At 36.0% G+C, this 18298-nt stretch overlaps 1 protein-coding gene across 3 annotated transcripts in view; it reads left to right on the top strand.

The window, feature by feature from the left end:
* Positions 1 to 18298, top strand: part of CAMK2D (calcium/calmodulin-dependent protein kinase II delta) — a 160117-nt gene that overhangs the window by 118764 nt on the left and 23055 nt on the right. For 2 of the 3 annotated variants that reach the window (XM_010575541.1, XM_010575543.1), the window contains exons 10-13: positions 320 to 403; positions 1114 to 1156; positions 5240 to 5277; positions 15405 to 15453. In XM_010575541.1, the coding sequence (XP_010573843.1) occupies positions 320 to 403; positions 1114 to 1156; positions 5240 to 5277; positions 15405 to 15453 (214 nt within the window). The remainder of the gene's footprint in view (positions 1 to 319; positions 404 to 1113; positions 1157 to 5239; positions 5278 to 15404; positions 15454 to 18298) is intronic. The other variant, XM_010575542.1, reaches the window with a different exon arrangement.

Here is an 18298-nt window from a genome sequence, read left to right as displayed (position 1 = left end):
AAAATCATAATTCAGTATATTACTTCAATTATGGTTATACTGCATAACCTAAGTTCCAAGATTTTGTGTTTTTCTTAGTCCCTGTTTCTTTCAAGAGGATTTTACATGTGGAAAAGGCCGAGTAAAATGAGACCTTGGTTTTGTTGATCTGGAAATTTCCCAAATGTGTAGCAACCTGCACAAAGAGATAGTCAGACAGGGTAGAAATTAAAGGCCCAAGTTTTGGACCATGCAGGTTGTAATATGTATGTTGTAGAGTAAATAAAATGCTGGATGTCTGTCCGAATGCATTAAAATGATTCTTTTCTTCTTCTCTTAGCAACGTTCTACTGTTGCCTCTATGATGCACAGGCAAGAGACTGTAGATTGCTTGAAGAAATTCAATGCAAGAAGAAAACTAAAGGTAAGAATGAAAACTGCAAGGATGAATAGCTAATTTTGGAAAGAATGTTGGCTTCTGTTCCATGTGTAAAACAAATGGTCCCTAAGCAAGCTTTTTCTTGAATATTGTGCTTAAATGAACTATTTGATAGATGATCGGCTTTTGGCACGAGGATTTTAAACTTTTCATGAAAGTGAATAGAACATAGCGTAATTTTGTTGGATTCAAGATAATAACAATCATCTTCATTTATACACGTGAAAAATACTTCATCGAAGGAAAAACCTTAAGGTTATTCTTCTAGATTATCCTTTGTTTTCTCCTGACCAGACAGGATGACTTTGCAGATGTGAACTTTTTTAATTAGCACATTACAAGTAAACTCCTCTTCCTACCTAAAAAAGAATCTAAGCACATTAGTAAAGTCTATTTCATATTCAGCTATGTATTTTGCTGATAATTACCGTGCCTGTTAGTACTCATGGTTTGTGCATTACATACGATATCTGAGATTCTCAGGATTGCTGATAGGTGTGTGATTAAGATTAAATTACAGTTTATGCACTCATGGCATTACGTATGATAGGTAATGCGCAGACAATCCATTCTTTCAGGGTTAATTTAGTACTTGATGTAATTTATGCGTGTGTTTTCCTTTTTGTTGTGTCGTGTTCACATTCAGAATTTTATACAAGTGTGATGCTAATTTGAGAAAATGTATGTGTACACAGGGGGCCATTTTGACAACTATGCTGGCTACCAGAAATTTCTCAGGTATGTTTATTGAGCTCCAGATTAATATGGTCTTTATGTTTTGATGTCTGAGATGACTAAGATCTAACGAGGATTCATTAGTACGGAAAGATCTTTGTTATTCAGGAGCATCTAAGTGCGATATATCTTAAGTTGTTTCCCTTGCAGAAGCGAACAAGCGAATTTAAACTCTCTGGGCCAGATAGAATCTCTTGTAGATGACAGTATAATTTTTCAGTAGAATGTGAGTTCCTTCTCTTTACTTTTTTAGTGTTTATCTGTCAAAAGACAGTGTTTTCCTTTCTATTTTGGTAGAAGAAAGTTGAAAATGATGCATATAGCTCCACATGCATAAGTATCACCAAACAGCGCTTAAAATCTTAGTTATTTTTATATACTTGAAATGTCATTCCAGGATTCTGTTGTATCCTGTATGAAAAACAAACAAACAAAACCCCCAAACCACATCCATTCCTTATTGCTTTGCTAGGGAGTAAGAAACATAGTAAAATGAGTCCTTCTTTTCCTTCTCTTCTAATGCCTAGCTTGATATAACAGGAGATGTTTTCTCTTTATGAAATAATTCTGTAGTGGTATCCCTGGAGATTTAGATATTTTAATTTTAAAGATCTAAAATTTGAATTTTAGAAATTTTAAAAGCAAAAGCTAAAATAAGTTTGCTGTTAGTAGAGTTAGAATTGTCCTCAATAGTAGTATTGCCAAAATTTTGATGCTATGCTGAATTTTTCATTTTGCCATTTGATATTTCAAGTGAATAGTGAAAAAGTATGCCAAATTTAAAAATCAGTAATTTTACGTATCCTCCTACTCTGTGATGTAGCTGTTGGAGTGTAACATAAATTAATTTATGGACAAAAACATGTTTTGAATCATAATAAGAACTGAATCATCCAAAATAAATAACATAATCATGAATGCAAGAACAACTTGTTCAATTTGCATAGTACTTGAAATACAGTTTCTTTCTTAGCTAAGTTCCTATATTTAATACACACCTGTAACACAGAAGACTACATTTACGTAAATTACATTCAGTTAATGCTTAATGAATTGCCAGTATCTGCCAATTTATTTTAAAGGTGGGAATGCTGTAGGCTGCATATCTTGTAAAAATGAATTCTTATTAACTATGAAACAAATACATCATTTCTCATCACTTTTCATAACTGTCACTGTCCATATATGTAACGTCAAGTTCAACTTTCATGAACCAAAAAAAGCTGAAGTAATTTTAAAATAGTATTTCGTCATGAAAAGCAAACAGGCTTTTTGGCTTTGTTTTAGATTTTTTTTCACCTGTCATCTCTGTTTTATACCATAATGACCCGTATTTTTCCTTGTTGACATTTTACTTTTTTCAAGTTGTTTATTCATTGTATTTCATTGCAAAGCATGCTTTTGAAGGTCATTTGTCCATAACGATGTGGTTATAAAAGTGTTTTATTTTCCTTTTTCTTTCTTCCTTTTATGTGGAATGTATATTTCTTGTGAGGTAAGACCCTCAGCACGTGAAAGGAACATCTTTTTCCTCTTCTAAATCAAAATTGCTGGTTGTTCTAAATCACTTTAATTTCTACACGTTGTCACAACACCATTTCTTTTCAGTCTGCTTTCTGGCCTATTAGCGCTGCCTTAGGTTTTATTTATAGCTATTGCTTGTAGTTGCAAGAAATCTTTCATTGTGGGCTTAATTTAGAATATGCTAATTGCTTTGCTACTGCAAATTCTTTAAATATTTGATTTGTATGCAGTATCTGTGCTTAAAGAAAGATGCATCAAATTATTATTAAAAATACCTTCCAAGCCAAAACCAACAAAGGCAGTTGAGTATGGAATACGTCCTATAACATAAAATAGTGCATAATAATCCATACTAGGCACATTCTGAAGGATATGCTGGCAATGCCATAAACACAATACTTGTAGTTATTGCTTTTGGTGCCCTCATTTTACTGGCTTTCATTTAATTGTTTACATATAACATGTAATGTCTGTTAAGCATTAAAAGAACTCGGAAGTTTTATGCACAAATTTAGCAAAAGGACCTAGTTTGTTATGAACAGCAGCCTATAAGAATTAATTTGTGTTTTCCCATGTTTTTGTAACGGCTAATGGTATAAAACAGGCTTCAAAAGCAATGGACTCCTGGGGTTTTTGGCCTTAGATTGTAGAAATGGCTCCTCCCCTTTGCTCTCCCTGAATGAATTTCTGAAGTTAATGGAGTGCCCACAATATTTGTGGTAGTGTAAAATCTATAGCCATGTTGCATCAGGTCCTGTAAGTACACATTGCAACAGGGCATATCCTATCTCAAAAATATATGTAAACCAGTTTATTTTCAGTATTACTTTACATGTTTCTGCAGTGGTCCTGTTGCATAATACAGGCAATTTTTTGTTGTTGTTCATTTTAGTTGTAAATCATGGGCCTTGTTAGAGTTTTAATGGTAATGTTGGCTGATGTCCATAATTAATAAACTGCATTTGGAGGGCTGATATATTAATGAAATTATAAACATTAACCTGGCTTCACTTTCCAGGTTTTTTAATGTAAACAACACAATAATGGACCCTAGTTATTTCTGTACAGTTTCCGAGGTGATCTGACTTTTTCTGTACTCTGAACCAGAGCTAAATGAGCACTTAATGCAGAGGTAGCCAGAGAATAATCCACAAATTCAGAAATTAACTTCAAGCTCAAACCACGTACTCAATAACTCAAATATCCTCAGCTAGTTTGAGCAACCTTAGGCTTGCAAGGTCTAATTGTTTGGGGTTTTTTGTTGTTACTGTTGTTTTGTTTTGAAGAGAAGGATGCTGGTAATGATGGGAGCTCCATGTCAGGACTGTCTCCCTTTGCTTATGCCAGATTGTTAGCTGCAGCATTTCCCTTGCAAAAAGGCTTCCTATTTCTAAGCAAAACAACGTATATAGAATAGCACTTTCTTAACAACCTAAGCTGTGATACACTTTCTGATAAGAAGATTGGGTCATAAACAACAATAAAACCAAAAAAAATTGCCAGGCTTGTTTTGTAATTTATTATTCTTCAAGTCTTTGGCAATGAGCCATGAAGCATTTACGCTTTAGTGAATCGTTTATTTGAATTTGGTAGGTCACCCACCATGTACTTCTGCTGTAAATGTTTTCAGGTGTGCTTGCTTGCATATTAGCCCTCCAAATTTAGTAATTGGGAATGATTCAGCCACGATCTTGGTGCCAGTTTTAAGTGGTGGAATTTAAAGCCTAACACATGGATAACATTACAGCAAGTGAAGTTTTGTCCAACAGTCCCCGGTGCTTTGAAGAAATTTGATCAGTGTGCAACATGGTTCGGAAAAGAACAGGTTTTCTTCATTAGAAGTTGAAGCAAAGCCTACCATTTGTTGTTATTAACTCATAGGAAGCACTGCTCCAAAACACCATTTCACTAGCAGATTGTTCTTCCTTATTTGCAACTTTCCTGACCTTTCACGCAAGGTTACTGGTGCTGTCATGGTGGGAAATCCCCAAAGAACCATTGCTCAGAGGTGCTTTTTTAAAACCCATTTTACTTTTCATTAGGTGGAATAGATAGTATTGTACCTCACTAGGCTCTTTAGGTACCTTATTGATCTGATACTGGTTACTTTTATGTCACCGTCATATCAATATCATCATTAAGGTACCAGTGGGCTCTGCAAACACCTGATCAAAGTCTGTGCCATCAGAACCGTACTTTTTCATAGTCGTATCAAACTATCCCCATCATCAATTGTAAACATACTGCAGTTGAAAAAATGAACGTATCCAAAGCTGCTGCTTCTACACTCACCCTGCTTCCATTTCCTCTATGCCACCCAAGGAGGTCTCTCCTTGTATAAGTAAGTTAACCTACAGCTTTAATCAATGGAAAAAGAGATGAATTATAATCTGAAGTGTTCATAGTTGCTTAAATATTTCGTTTCCTATACTCAGAGCAACAAAAGGGGGAAATAAAAGCTGAAAATGTATCTGCAGCTGGGAAGCAATGGGGGTTTGCTGCGCAGCTGGTTGACCTCAGTGTTAACCACCTGACACTGAAATTATTTGTCTCATTTTACAGCAGCGAAGAGTTTACTGAAAAAGCCGGATGGAGTTAAGGTAGGTTAAACACGTGCTTTAAAATATGTTTTATTAGTCACCACCTATCTGTAACTTCTGCCAGTTTTTAGAATTGATCCTTGTTATTTCTTTCCTTTATAGAATTTGTTAACAAGTCCTTCTTACTGTGTATTTGAAGTGATTAAAGTTAGTAGGCGAAGCTTAAAAAAAATGAAATAAATATTGAAAACCAAGCATTTTAATAAGTGGAAGATTGAAAACTACTGGAGAAAATGCTTTTCTTGCTATTTTACTGAAGGATGATTGTGTAATTAATGACTCAATGTTATTAATTAGCTTATAAATATGAATAATGATTTAGTGGTGGGCATGTTAGCTTTTTAGGTATCACTGTTTATCTGCAGCTCTATTGCCTCCATGTTTACCCTTGACTTTTCATTAGATTTCATGGAAGACTAAAAGTTTACTGGTAGTCTTGGCTCCACATGAGGTGTATTCTGCCAGATGTACTTGCTATATTTGGCAGAACTTGAGGGGTTTACTATCTCAACAAATCAGCTCATCCTGACTAATAAACCTTGCTAAGAAGGGAACATTTTGGCAGCTTTCATACATGATTTAGAGCTCCTATTCTCACGTCACCAGATCCTGCAGGAGGAGAGATGCTTCACAAATGAACATTCTGGATAAATACTTTGAAAAACAGCCAGAAAAAAAAAATCACTCAGCAATGAAAAATATTTTATTTCTTTTCTCAGAGGACTCCTGAAGACTAAAATAAGTGCCTCAAGCTTTCATTATATGATTCAAAAGATATTCTTCTGTGCTCTGTGTGTTTACTCAGAAGTGTGTCTTTGACCTGAATTTTAGTTTTCTATTTAATCTTAACTTTTTACTTTAACAAAACATTGTATACTTAAATACCAGATTCATAGTATGTTTGTTCCTGTTCTCCCACATATGCACACTTTTCCTATGAAAAAAATCATGAGACTGACTTAAAATGAAGTGAGTACGCTACAATTTCAATGCTTCGTGCTGCCAAGTGGTAGATAGCCTAGTTATATGGAGAAGCACACATTTAGTACTATTCTATCATTCCTGTGGAAAACCCTTAACATATTTCGTTGTGGAATACATAAATTTTACGTACTCTATCTGACCAGCTTCTCCTTTTTTAAATATCATTCCTCCTACAGGTCTACGATGGTATTTGTTATATCTCAGTTTTGATTATAATATTGGAAACAATTGTTGCCAAAATTTTGCCTAAATTACACTTGTTGGGATTTGATACTTTGGTTTTCAGCACATTTGATGTGTCTGCTGTTTGTCTGCATGGTCATGTGGAGCAAAGGGAGTAAATTTACATCTGGGGAAGTCTGGTTTTGTCATTTCCGTTACTGAGATACTATATACTCCATAGCATTTTTCCACCCTTCCTACAGCTTAAGCTGTCTTTTTCTTAAAAAAATAAACAAACAAACAAACAAAAAACCAAAACGGAAATATACTGTACTCCATGCATTGATACTTCAAATCCAACCAGTCACATTTTCTTCTTTTCCTTTCTCTCTGACTGGTCAATTCAGAAAAGGAAGTCCAGTTCGAGTGTTCAGATGATGGTGAGGATCTTTATCGACAGATTTTTTTTTATTTTTTTTTTCCTCCTGTGAAACGTTCACACTCAGAAATCAAACAGTTGCATTTAGTTTTGTTAACATACTGTGAGAAGCTGCAAGACTTTAAAGTACAACCTTGTGAATTTTAAGCCTGCAGTTGCTACATGCCATCCACAGTGAATTGTTCTGCAGTTCTTTCAAGCAAGTTTTTTTTTTTGTTTTTTTTTTTTTAACCTGGGGACATATGAAAACAAAAAAGTAGATGTAACATTGGCCAATGCAGCTGTCCTTAGTAAATAAAAATAGTAACAAAATAGTAATCTTATAACAGCCTTCTATTAATTTTTAAAACCTCCTTATTTTAAAAACTAATAGCATTAATACCATAAAATGTAACACAAACCACATTGCACAGTGAAATAGTATCGCTTTAATTGAGCCACTGTAGACCAAGATGCCATGCTAAATGCTCAGGAGTAAAAAAAGCAATTTCACAGCCTTTCCATACTACAGTTTCCCAGCTAACTTCCTTCACAGCTCAGGGCTTTGTCACAAGATGTCCCAACTGACAGTCGGTCTCAATAGCTTTTCTTCCTCCTCAACCTACTCTACAGTCTTGCGTTCATTTGGCCTCTGTGATCCCACACAGCAGCTTACTCTATTCCTGTTTATTATGGTTTTGAATCTGACTTTTGAGATGTTCATGATGACCAGCTGTGATGTCCCAGCCAGCTTCTGTTGCTGCTGCCGGTAAGAGAGAAGGCAAATAGCCCTCAGCCACAGCTTTCACTGGGAAGTACAACCCTCCTTGAAAAGCAAAAACTGCTGGTCAGGTCTGAGCAGACATGTAGTTATACAGGTAAATAGTCTGATCTTGGGTGAGCATAGATTTCAGTGACAGAGGATCAGTGGTTGCAGTGTCCAAATGAGGGTCACCGGAAAGGTACTGTGGGGATATTTCTAGTGTCCCCAGTGTGACGGGTGCTTTAGCTTTTTGTTACAGAAGTACCACGTGAAAGATTAAGTCCCAAGATGCAGGTTTTGTTTCCTAAAATATTTTTATAATATATTGAAGAAAGACCAATAATGATTCTACAGTCATGCCCAGCTGTTCGGAGCGTTTGTGTGTGTCTGTCTTGCACTACTGTCAGACCTAAGAGAGTGGCTTTTGACAAGAGATGTATTAGTATAAAAGTTTTCCTTCTTTGCAACAAATAGAAGGTCACCACTTAAGCACAATTCAACTTTAGAATAACTGATTCATATGAAAATATTTTACTCCTTTTGGGATCATTTCCCTTTGCTGTTAAAAATATATGCAAAATACACCATGTGTGTTCATACATTAATAAAAGCACACGTATGTGTTCTACGAGAGAGAGAAGTTGTACAGGCTTATTGCTGTTTTCTCTCTTAACTTTCAGAGGGTTTTACCAAGTTCTGTTTACACAGAAGAAATAACTGTATTTTGAATTACATTATCTCTTTCTGCTTTTACTAATGAATGTTGTATTCTCGATGTCTTACTGAGAAGTTTTGAATATATTTCCTGCAGTTTTCAGCAGTAGCTGTAATGGATATTGTTTATTTTTATAGGACTTTCACCAAGGGAGTATGGACCCAAGCCTGCTCTCCTTACTCAGGCAAAATTGGAATTGAAATTTGATTAACCTGTTTTCATTATGTATTGAACAACAAGCATTCGTTTGGCATATCACTTTATTTTTTGCATTAAGCTACTACTGAATAGGACTGTATGAAATCTGGTGAAATCATAATTTCTTTCCTCCTGTTTTTTCTTTATGTCTATCTGCCTTTTGCTAGGGCCTTTTTATTTGTAGTCTCTTGATGACTACAGTCATAAAAATGTGAACTTGCAGTTCTACAACTTGATAATGTGTTTTTTCTCTTGTTTTGGAAGATGTGGTATGCCGTCAAGCAGCGTTGTATGTGTTCACACTATTTCACAATTCTCCTGTAGAACTTTCATTTACTAAAGTGGTTGGGGTTTTTTAAAAGTTTTTTCCTGAGTAAGGAGTTCAGGTTTTGCCCATCTCACGGTCCCATAAATATCAAATGAAGTTAGTTGATACATAAAATATGTGCTAATACTTATGTCTCCCCATGAATGACTGTATGCACAGAAGTATTTATTCTCTCACTGCCTTGAGTTCAGACACCCCTGCAACTTATGGCTGTAATTGTGAATAGATAAATGAAATTTATTTGACAATAACTAGGCCAGGTTGGGGCATAAACTAAACACTTGGAACTCGATAATGACCCGTATTTTCTCTTAATGACAATTTCTGTAGAAAGATCATTGTTAAAAAAAAGTTTTTCATGCTCCTGCTGTAAAGCACTGTGAACTTTGATTTTAAATAAGAGAAAATTATATTTATTCTATATGGGAGAATGGTTCCTATCACAAATACTACTAAATAACATTTAGTGTCAAAATAGTGTTCCCTGACATTAACTAAAGAGACTGCTTTATGTTCTTCAAAGCCAGTTAAAAGCTGGTTAAGATAAGGAAATTTGCAATCTGTAATTAATTAATGCAAATCCTATTGACATTTCCATAATCTAGACATATCCTAAGTAAGATTCAGTTCAGCTGCAGGGTTAATGCCTGCAATCAACAAGTCAGCCGCCACACCTGTACCAAGCTAAAATAAGCATCAAAAACTGCTGAGGACCTGAAGTTCAGTGATTTTTCCTCAGTGGTGCTAACTTCTGAAGGCTCAAATTTAGCAGAGCCCTTGGCACAGACAAAACTTAAATGTTAGCCTGCATGCTGAGAAGCTGAATACTTCATCTGAGACTACAGAGTCATCGGGAAGTTTAAATCAGAAGTCAGATGTTTCATACAGAGCTCACTTTGGTCCACTATTCTTGGACTTCCTCTTTCTTTATGCCTTTTCATATATGTTACTTAGCATATCGCCATTTTCTAATTGGTTTAGAAAGGTTTTCTTTTAGAAGAAAAAATACCACGTTTTGACCCCAAAATAGCTAGAGTTTGTTTTATTTAAATGAAGAAGTTCATTACATTTTTACAAAAATCCATTAATGAAATGATTTTGGACTTTTTTTCCTTCATTTTGCACATTTATTATTAAGTACTGTGACTAGAAGCTTCAATAGAACATTTTTGTTTTGTTTTGTTTTGTATCAAAGTCTTTCCAGGCAATATATATCTGTACACCCAGTTCTGCATGCCGCTTTGGACTGCTCTTGTAAAATTAGACATGACCAAAATGTACTTCATATCTTTTTCTTAATTAATGTTAAAAAAAATTTACATATTTCAAACTAGTTTTACTATACTTTAATCTTGCTTCTTAGTGCATGTAAAAAGTGGCTCGGTACATTATTTTCAGTATTTCTGTTCTTTTCATACCACAGTATTTATGAAAGCTGAATCTTAAAAATGGATTTAAAGAATCAGATACCTTTAAACTTATTGCTAAACAGTTTAATTTGAGTTGAAATTTTGTATAAGTAAAAGCCAAAAGTCTTGCGAAGGTGTAATACTATTCTAAGCTTAAGAATTAACGTGATGACCTACATGTAAAGCTAAGCAGATACGTACTGATTTGTGGTGTAAGACTACAGATAACTAAAGTGTGAAATGTTACATTTTCAAGTTATAGTACCAAAATTGAAAGGCTGATACACAGTTACTGCAGGATTCTTGAGAGTGCAAAAAATCACAGCTGCCAATTATTTTTGTCTAAAATAACACCAAAAAAGCTAAAGGGGCACCAGTCTCTTTCGAGCATCAGTTGTATTTATTCAGATCTGGAATCAAGTTATATTTATTCAAATCTGTTCCCAGAAGCCAGTAGAACAAATCTGTAGATTTCTGGAGAGCTATGAATAATCACATATTAATAATACTGTCTCCTGTCAAGAAATCGTAATGGCTATTTAGGACTTTCTTCAAACCCATATTAATTCTTTATTTTTCTTATATGTGATTAGCTGCTACATAAAGGCGCTCTGTTCTTTTTAAGTGTCACAGCTGAAGTCATCTATACCTTACATAGACCTTCATATAGTGCATCTGAAAGCCCGTAGCTAGCATGTTTGGAGGAGTTGCAGCTAAGCTAGCTATCGGACCTATTGTTAGTGTTCTTTCAAGTTCATAAGTTCATCTTTCTGTGATTCTTTATTTCCATATCTATATCTATATATAGATATCTATATCTGTATATAGATGTTCTATACAGAGAGATATAGATACGGTGCCTACCGCGAGTTCTAAGGCCTGTCTGTTTCTATTTTCTGCATACCTACAGATAAACAACAAAACGAACGTGGTAACCAGCCCCAAGGAAAATATTCCTACCCCGGCGCTGGTATACCTGGAATCTTCCTTCTCATGCTATCTTGAAGTTTTTGACTGTCTTCTGTTTGTTCTTCCTTCTTTTTTGCTTTTTCATGCATTTACTCTGTTTGCTTTCTAAAAACAGGTTTTGGAAAAACTTTTTGTTTGAATTATGCTTTCTTTTTTTTTGTGAGGAAGTCCATTAGAGCGTGTTTATTCATATAAAAAGTTACATGGAAGCTGGATGCGGTAGAGTCATAGCCTTTGTAACTGTAGTTGAATTTTTTGCATGCTGTGCCAGAAAGTGAATAGAATGCGCTTTATGTTGCTCTTAGCTCTTTGCCTGATGACTGTTTCCATCTTTTTAATGCTAACCTTTTGCACAAAAAAGAAAAAAAAAAAAAGGCAGCTCTATTATTTTCTCTGCTCTGTCTTAGTATAAGTATTGATGTCGAGGAGAGCTAACAGGATTATTGCTAGGCTACCATAAAATAGACCTTATTCAGATTTTCATTCCATATTTCCTAAAACTCAGCAGGACTTTGCAAGTCTTCTCGGGGATCAAGAGGCATCTAGTGCTAAGCATTTTTGCTTGTTTCTCTTACATTTAAATCTGCAGGAGACATTACTCATTAATAAGGTCTGTTAGGAACATATTACTAATTGGCGTGCTGTTCATGAATGTTTCTATTGCAGTCTTGCTTTTATTAGTAGCTCCTATTCCTTAGGCATACATGTATCAGAGGGCTGACAAACATAAATGCCAGTGCATAAGTACCTAATTTTGTGAAGTATTGTTTCTGCTATGCCTGCATATATAGCTTTGAAAATGCGGATAATTCACACACATTGGGAGAGATTTTTCCTCTTGAGTTTTTTTGTGCAACTGGCACTGAAGCATACATTGCTATGTAATTTCTAAGGACCAGTTGACGGCTTTCATGCTTGAGTATATGGCAGTCTGTTCCCAGACATAGCCATGCACAATAGTCCTTGCTGAAAGTATGCTGGCTAACTGCCATTTCAGTCTTTTTTTTTTTAAGGGAAGAGGATTTGGGGAAATTACACTTTAAAATGACACAAAGATCGCTTTCGCTTGCTTTTATGCTGCTCTGCCAGGGCAGCAATTGGTAGTAACCTACGTCTTCCAAAACATGGTAGCGTTTAGAGCTAGTTATCTTGTCCTTAATCCTTACCGATTCATCTGTATTTGATTTGATCACTTAGTCCTAATACAAGCAAACGTGCTTAAAGAAAAGATGTGTTTTCTGGCCTTCTTGTCTGGCCTGGCTTGGACAGGAAAACACGCAACACATTTAGTATGCCCTTGTGCAAAAGAGAGCCTCTGTAGGTCTCCAGAGCTTCAAAGCCCTGTACACATTGGTCATGAATAAGGTCTCTGCATGCTGCTGCATTAAGTGAGGTGGTCTTTTTTGCTGGCTTGCTGTTAAGGAAATCTGTATTTGAGACATCCAGTTTCACCCTCTGGCAACAGTTAACATTTGTTTTAGCTCTTGTCAGTGTTCAGCATTTGTGAGCTGGCTCTTCTTGCACTCCCTCACACTAATGAGAACGTATTTACCAATGGGAACTGTTTTTCTCTTTATTTTGTTCTCGCTCAGGAGCCCCAAACTACAGTAATCCACAACCCTGATGGAAATAAGGTATTCAGAAAGAATCAACTCCATTTTGCTTTTCCACACCACACATTTCATCCACTCTTCCACAGCAGAATAGGGCCATTCCAGGAATTTATCAAGGAAAATCTCATTCCTACATTTGTTCCACCTGGTGTCTCTTGAGCCTGTTTTCATGTGTGTTCATCTGCTACACGTGTCCTGCTGATTGCTGAGCTTCTGAAGCAATTGGCAGAGTTCAGTACCCTGTGCAGCCAGGCTTGGGGAGTGTGGTGTGTCTGTCGTTTCAGCCAAAAATGCTGCAGTCTAAGTAAAACCAAAGAACTCTGTTCTCAGAGCGTGGTGAGATTATACTGACGAGTTTTATGTGCAGTTGTCACCTTAGATAAAGACGTCATTTAAGTTTATTCCATCTGCTGTTTCTCAGCATGCTTATACATCACGTTGTGACGTGTCTTTTGCACAGGACTTTGGGTTTTTTTTTCCATAACATCACTGAGCAGTTTCAAAAAAATTTTAACATTTCAAGTGACAACGAGGTCTTGATTTTTATACGTTTTCTTCATGCTCTTTTCTTTTTCTTGTGTATTGTGATGTTTGCATTTGGCAGCTGATTCCTAAAATGTGTTTTGTTTTGTTTTTTTCATGCATGGACTTGAAAAGGGCCAGGAAATATCATCATTTACATATAACACATGTTCCTAGGTTTCCTGGAAAGAATTTACTCTTCAACAAAAATTTCACTGTTTACAGTGTTGACTTAAAGAATTGACATTTCATTTATCTAGTCTTAACTACTTGTGGTTATTTCATATGAGAAGGATTGAATCTGAGTGAAAAAATAACGCATGCAGACGTTTCTCAAGCATGAAAGTGCTGACGGTGTGTATTGTGCTTGTATATCCCATTCCTTTATGTACCTCGCCTCTGTCGAACGTAGAGCTTTTATTTTCATGTTACTACTTTTTCAGCTCCCTGAGTTTAAACTCATAGGCAACAAACAGCCTGTGTTTGAACACTAGTCTAATCTATATCGCTGAAGTCCACTAAAGACCAGAAAACCCAGATAAAATATTGGCATGACTACATCTACTTGGCTTCATTATATAATCTTAGCAATTAAGATACTCAATGTCCCAAAAGGTCACAGCAAACAAGCAAACCACTTCATGTGGAGAGTTACTCCTAAATTTGTCTGAAAGACTGATCGTTGTAGTATGGCAACTGGAGTGGATGCTTCAGTATTACAGGCTACATCTGCCGTGTGAGCTTGTGCATGGTGTTTACAACTTGTATTTGTGTGGGGGTTTTGTTTACTTATAAGTACTTTATCTAATATTTTAAGTTATTAGAGCATGATACATCTGTGTAGAGTGAAACGTCTAACACCAGCCAGCTCAGGAAAAGCATGGTGACTTGTTCAGTTTTGTGTGTGTGTGAATTAATTCATGTGGTTTTATTTATGGATGCACATACGTTCTGGTTTTTTAAGTTCTGAGTAATGCATTAACCATTTTGAACATTCCTTTGGCTCAGCCTTGTAAGGACAGAGTGAATAAAGGGCACTGTCAAATCTACCTTTTATGATTTAATTGTAAAATCTTTTTAAGAGTTGAATACAATACCAGTCCTATCTTCTATCTCTCAGATAAAAATAGACCAGTTATCCTTTTTACTATTGATTTGTGAATGAAAAAAACAATAAGTATATATATATTGATTCTACTTTTCAGGAAAATATACAGACCAAAAAAAATCAAGTTTAAAAACTTTCCAGCTTTCTAAAACTGTGTACCTATTCAGTTTGACAGTGCCCTGTTGAATTTGCCCATAATATTTCATGTTTCTGGTAATTCATGAAAGACTGAGGTACAGTGTCCTTGCCTTTTTAACAGTGTGGTGGCTGAAGTATAAACTGTCTGATAGATGAGTCATTCCTCTACATGACCGGTTGTTTGAAGAATACTACTACAAACATACCTTAGTTTGTCAAAGTCATTTATTTATCAATTCCCCATCTCCTTAAAAAAAATTTTTGATCACAGAAACAGTATAAAAATTACACAGTCTGATCCAATATACTTAAAATCACTGGGATACTTTGTTTTATTATACATTGCATCAGTCATATGAGCAGAAAAACAGTTGTAAATTGTAGCATGCAGAAGTCTGCCTATTCAAAAGTAGGAGTGGAATGACTTATTTTGCACAGTTGGTTTAATCACTAAGCTTAAAATGGCAAGCTCTCCTACTTGGCTGAGGTAATTCATATAATGTTTCAGATGGACTTTGTACAGTTGGATGTTAAAGAAAAAAGTTTCCATTACATTCCTGTGAAGTAAAAGCATTAGACAGCAGGAAATGTATTTATGTTCCCTACTGTAGAGAATGGCAATGTTTGACATCAGTTTCAGGTGGAAACGTCTTAATCAGTGTGTGGCCATTTGTTTGTGAATTACATCCCACCCTGCTTCAAGTGTTTGCATGATACCTGTAACTAACTGTAATTTTCAAAGGCACGCAAATACGGCTTGGCTTGTTTTATACATTCTGCATATATTTACTTCCCAACAGGAGTCAACAGAGAGTTCCAATACAACCATTGAAGATGAGGATGTGAAAGGTATGATTTTGAGCTTGAAATGTTTGGAGAAGCAATAACATGAGTTACGTGAATGTGTTTCATTAGGTCATTAAACACAGAAACTCCTAATGAATCTTAAGAGAGAATACCATTTTTCCGTGTTTAAAAAATATTGTCCTCTTCTGCATTACTTTTGAGATGTTTCAGACTTACCTTTGATTTTTCATTTCCCAAAACACCATTTGCCATGATGTTTTGGAATGAAGAAAATAAAATTACTGCTTATTAATTAAGATATTAGTTCCAGTAATAATAGTAGTAGATTAAAAATGTGTAACTCAGTGCTTTGTAACTCTTACTTAGTTTATGTACTTTAGCATGCATTTGTGTTTTGGGTTTGCTGTTTTATGTCACTGTTTTAATTTTTATTCTGTTCAGATGCCAGTGTTTTTTCATGTTTCTCTTTTGTTCTGTCCATACACTTATTTAATCTTCTTTTATTCTTGAAAAAAAACTAGAATCAATAATTTTTTTATAAAGTTAGTTCTGTAACTTCACAGGTATTGTTTTTGTTTCCATTTTTTCCCCTTTAAATATTATACTGTGATGTTACTCATCCTTACTTTAATAACATCGTGTTTTAAAACAAAGGGTTTTTAAAAAAGAACAATGTTACACGTACAGGTGAAACGCAAGCCAGAGATAAAATGTGGCGAAACCATTGTAATATGGGCTTTGCTTTATGTTGGAAGTAGTATAATGCCTAAGTCGCTGTTAAAAGCGTGTATTAGCAAAGTTGTGCCCTAAAATACAAAGTAAATCTGCTAAAGAGCTTTGCTGGCCTCTGAAGAGCATGGGAACATTGTAGAATTTAAAGAGGTTCAAACATAAATTAGTTAGAATTGTATCAAAAATATCTAGTGCTTAGTTTCTGACTGGTAGAACAGGAGCTGTGCATGTTTGATGAAAATACCAGTATTGCCAGGGTAATGAATTGATAGCGTAAACATGAAAGCACAGTCTGCTGGTAGTGGCTGTCCAAGGAGCGTGGTGTTGAAAATGCAGATTTTATATTATGCTTCATATGAGGTTCATCAGGCATTTAAGTCATGGCAGCTTAACTCCGGCTTGCACAGGAAAGCAGAGCAAGCCTGTGGCAGAGCCCAGCCTCTTGTTTCTGCTGCTGCTCTTCACGCTGCTTTTGGAAAGGCTGAGGAGCTCAGCTGGTATACGGGCTAGTATCTCCAGTCTGCTGTGCTGCGGTAATTTTCTCTACTTTTGCATAGTTGGTGTTCCCTCGGTGGAGAGAAGATTTTCTGTCTGCTAGTAGCAGCGCAGCTGTAAATTGTGACTTACAGTGCTGTGTGAGGTGCAGTTAGCGCTAATTAAGTCACTGATGTCAGCACTTTGTTCTCAAAGTTTCAGTGAATCATTTAACCTCTTCTTGAGCAAGGTCTTGGGTGCATTAACAGCCAGTACCCGCTCACTTTAAATAACAACCTAGTGATAGTGGTTTGAGTTAATGCGAAGTAATGGCTTGGAGAACAATTACAGGTATCTGCAGCTGATGCAGAGGAAAATACAGTGTAATTTATCTTTATTCATAACACTTTGCGTTTCTTCCTTCAAACCATTATGTGTAGTTTAGCAACTAACCTCGTGAAATGAATAATTTAATTATAGGGCCTCTGTGTGATGATTTAACATGATGTTATAACAGTAGGATTTTTATAAAATTCTGTCTGAAGCTTAGCGCGCAGAATTGTATCTCAGGAATACGATTATAAGAAAAAAACAATGAAATTTTTTTGCCTAATTCTTTTATATGATTCTGTAGTATCACAGTTCAGAGCAGATTGGATGGCCACGATGCACTTTATTCCCCAAACAGAAAAGAGGATCTTGCAGTAATCACACGTCTGAGACACGAGATGGTAGCTGTGTCCTCCTCTTTGCTGTAGCTTAGTGACAGATGTAAAATGTTTGGCAGATGAAGTTTTCCGTTTCCTGACCTGTTGCTACACGATAGCGATACAAAGGGCATAAATTGGATGAGCCAGTAAGATGAGCTGAGGCTGCACTCCAGAGAGAGTGTCGTGTTGGGTATTTTCGGGAGGCTGCAGAAGGAGGAGCTAGCCGAAAGATGTTAACTGTGCTTACAGAAGAGGAGGCAGAGTAGTGTTGTATTGCTCTTCACCTGCTTTGGTGCGAAGGTGGGATGCTTTCTCCCCACCGAGAATGACAGTTTGAACTGCTGACGTTCTGGAATGATCGCGATAACCTCATACACTGATGCAGCTGTTTCAGCATCAGGTCCATGGCCTAACAACCGGCGGTACCGCTACCGTGTTCACCAGACACCAGGTGCACATTTTATTCCAGTGTATTGTGATTTCATTTTCTGTTTATTTAAAAAACAACTATAATCTCCCTGTTATTAATTGCTTGCAAGCTTGCTTGTTTCTCACTTTTTAGTATTCCTCTCACACTTCCAGTCTTTCCACCAGAGGCTGCTTTTCAGATTGTTTTATTATAAATGAAAGCTAACAGCACCCCTAGGGTCTAATTTCTAGAATGATTCAGGGAATAGCAGTCCTGCCACCCTGACAGCTATTATAAGCTCAAGCTTCATGCTTTAGCAAGGCACTTAGGAAAGATACTTTCCTCCTACACCAACTTGACTTCTGGATGTAGATTTTCTATGACAACAGTGAGAAAGCTGTTCTCTTGTCAGGAACTGGCTGCAGCTGGAGATAAGATACTGATAGGGACGAATGCATTTTGGAGGAAGCAGAGAGAATTCTCTCAGATTACTGACTGTCTGGGTCCTTATGTGTATGCTCATGATGGTGTTTGTCATCAAATTTGAGATCTAGAAGGAATG

Source organism: Haliaeetus leucocephalus, unplaced genomic scaffold, assembly GCF_000737465.1.
Source record: "Haliaeetus leucocephalus isolate CR32 unplaced genomic scaffold, Haliaeetus_leucocephalus-4.0 Scaffold484, whole genome shotgun sequence".
NCBI classification, from domain to species: Eukaryota; Metazoa; Chordata; class Aves; order Accipitriformes; family Accipitridae; genus Haliaeetus; species Haliaeetus leucocephalus.
The sequence above is the reverse complement of the archived record's forward strand: the minus strand, read 5'-3'. Positions and strand labels throughout refer to the sequence as shown.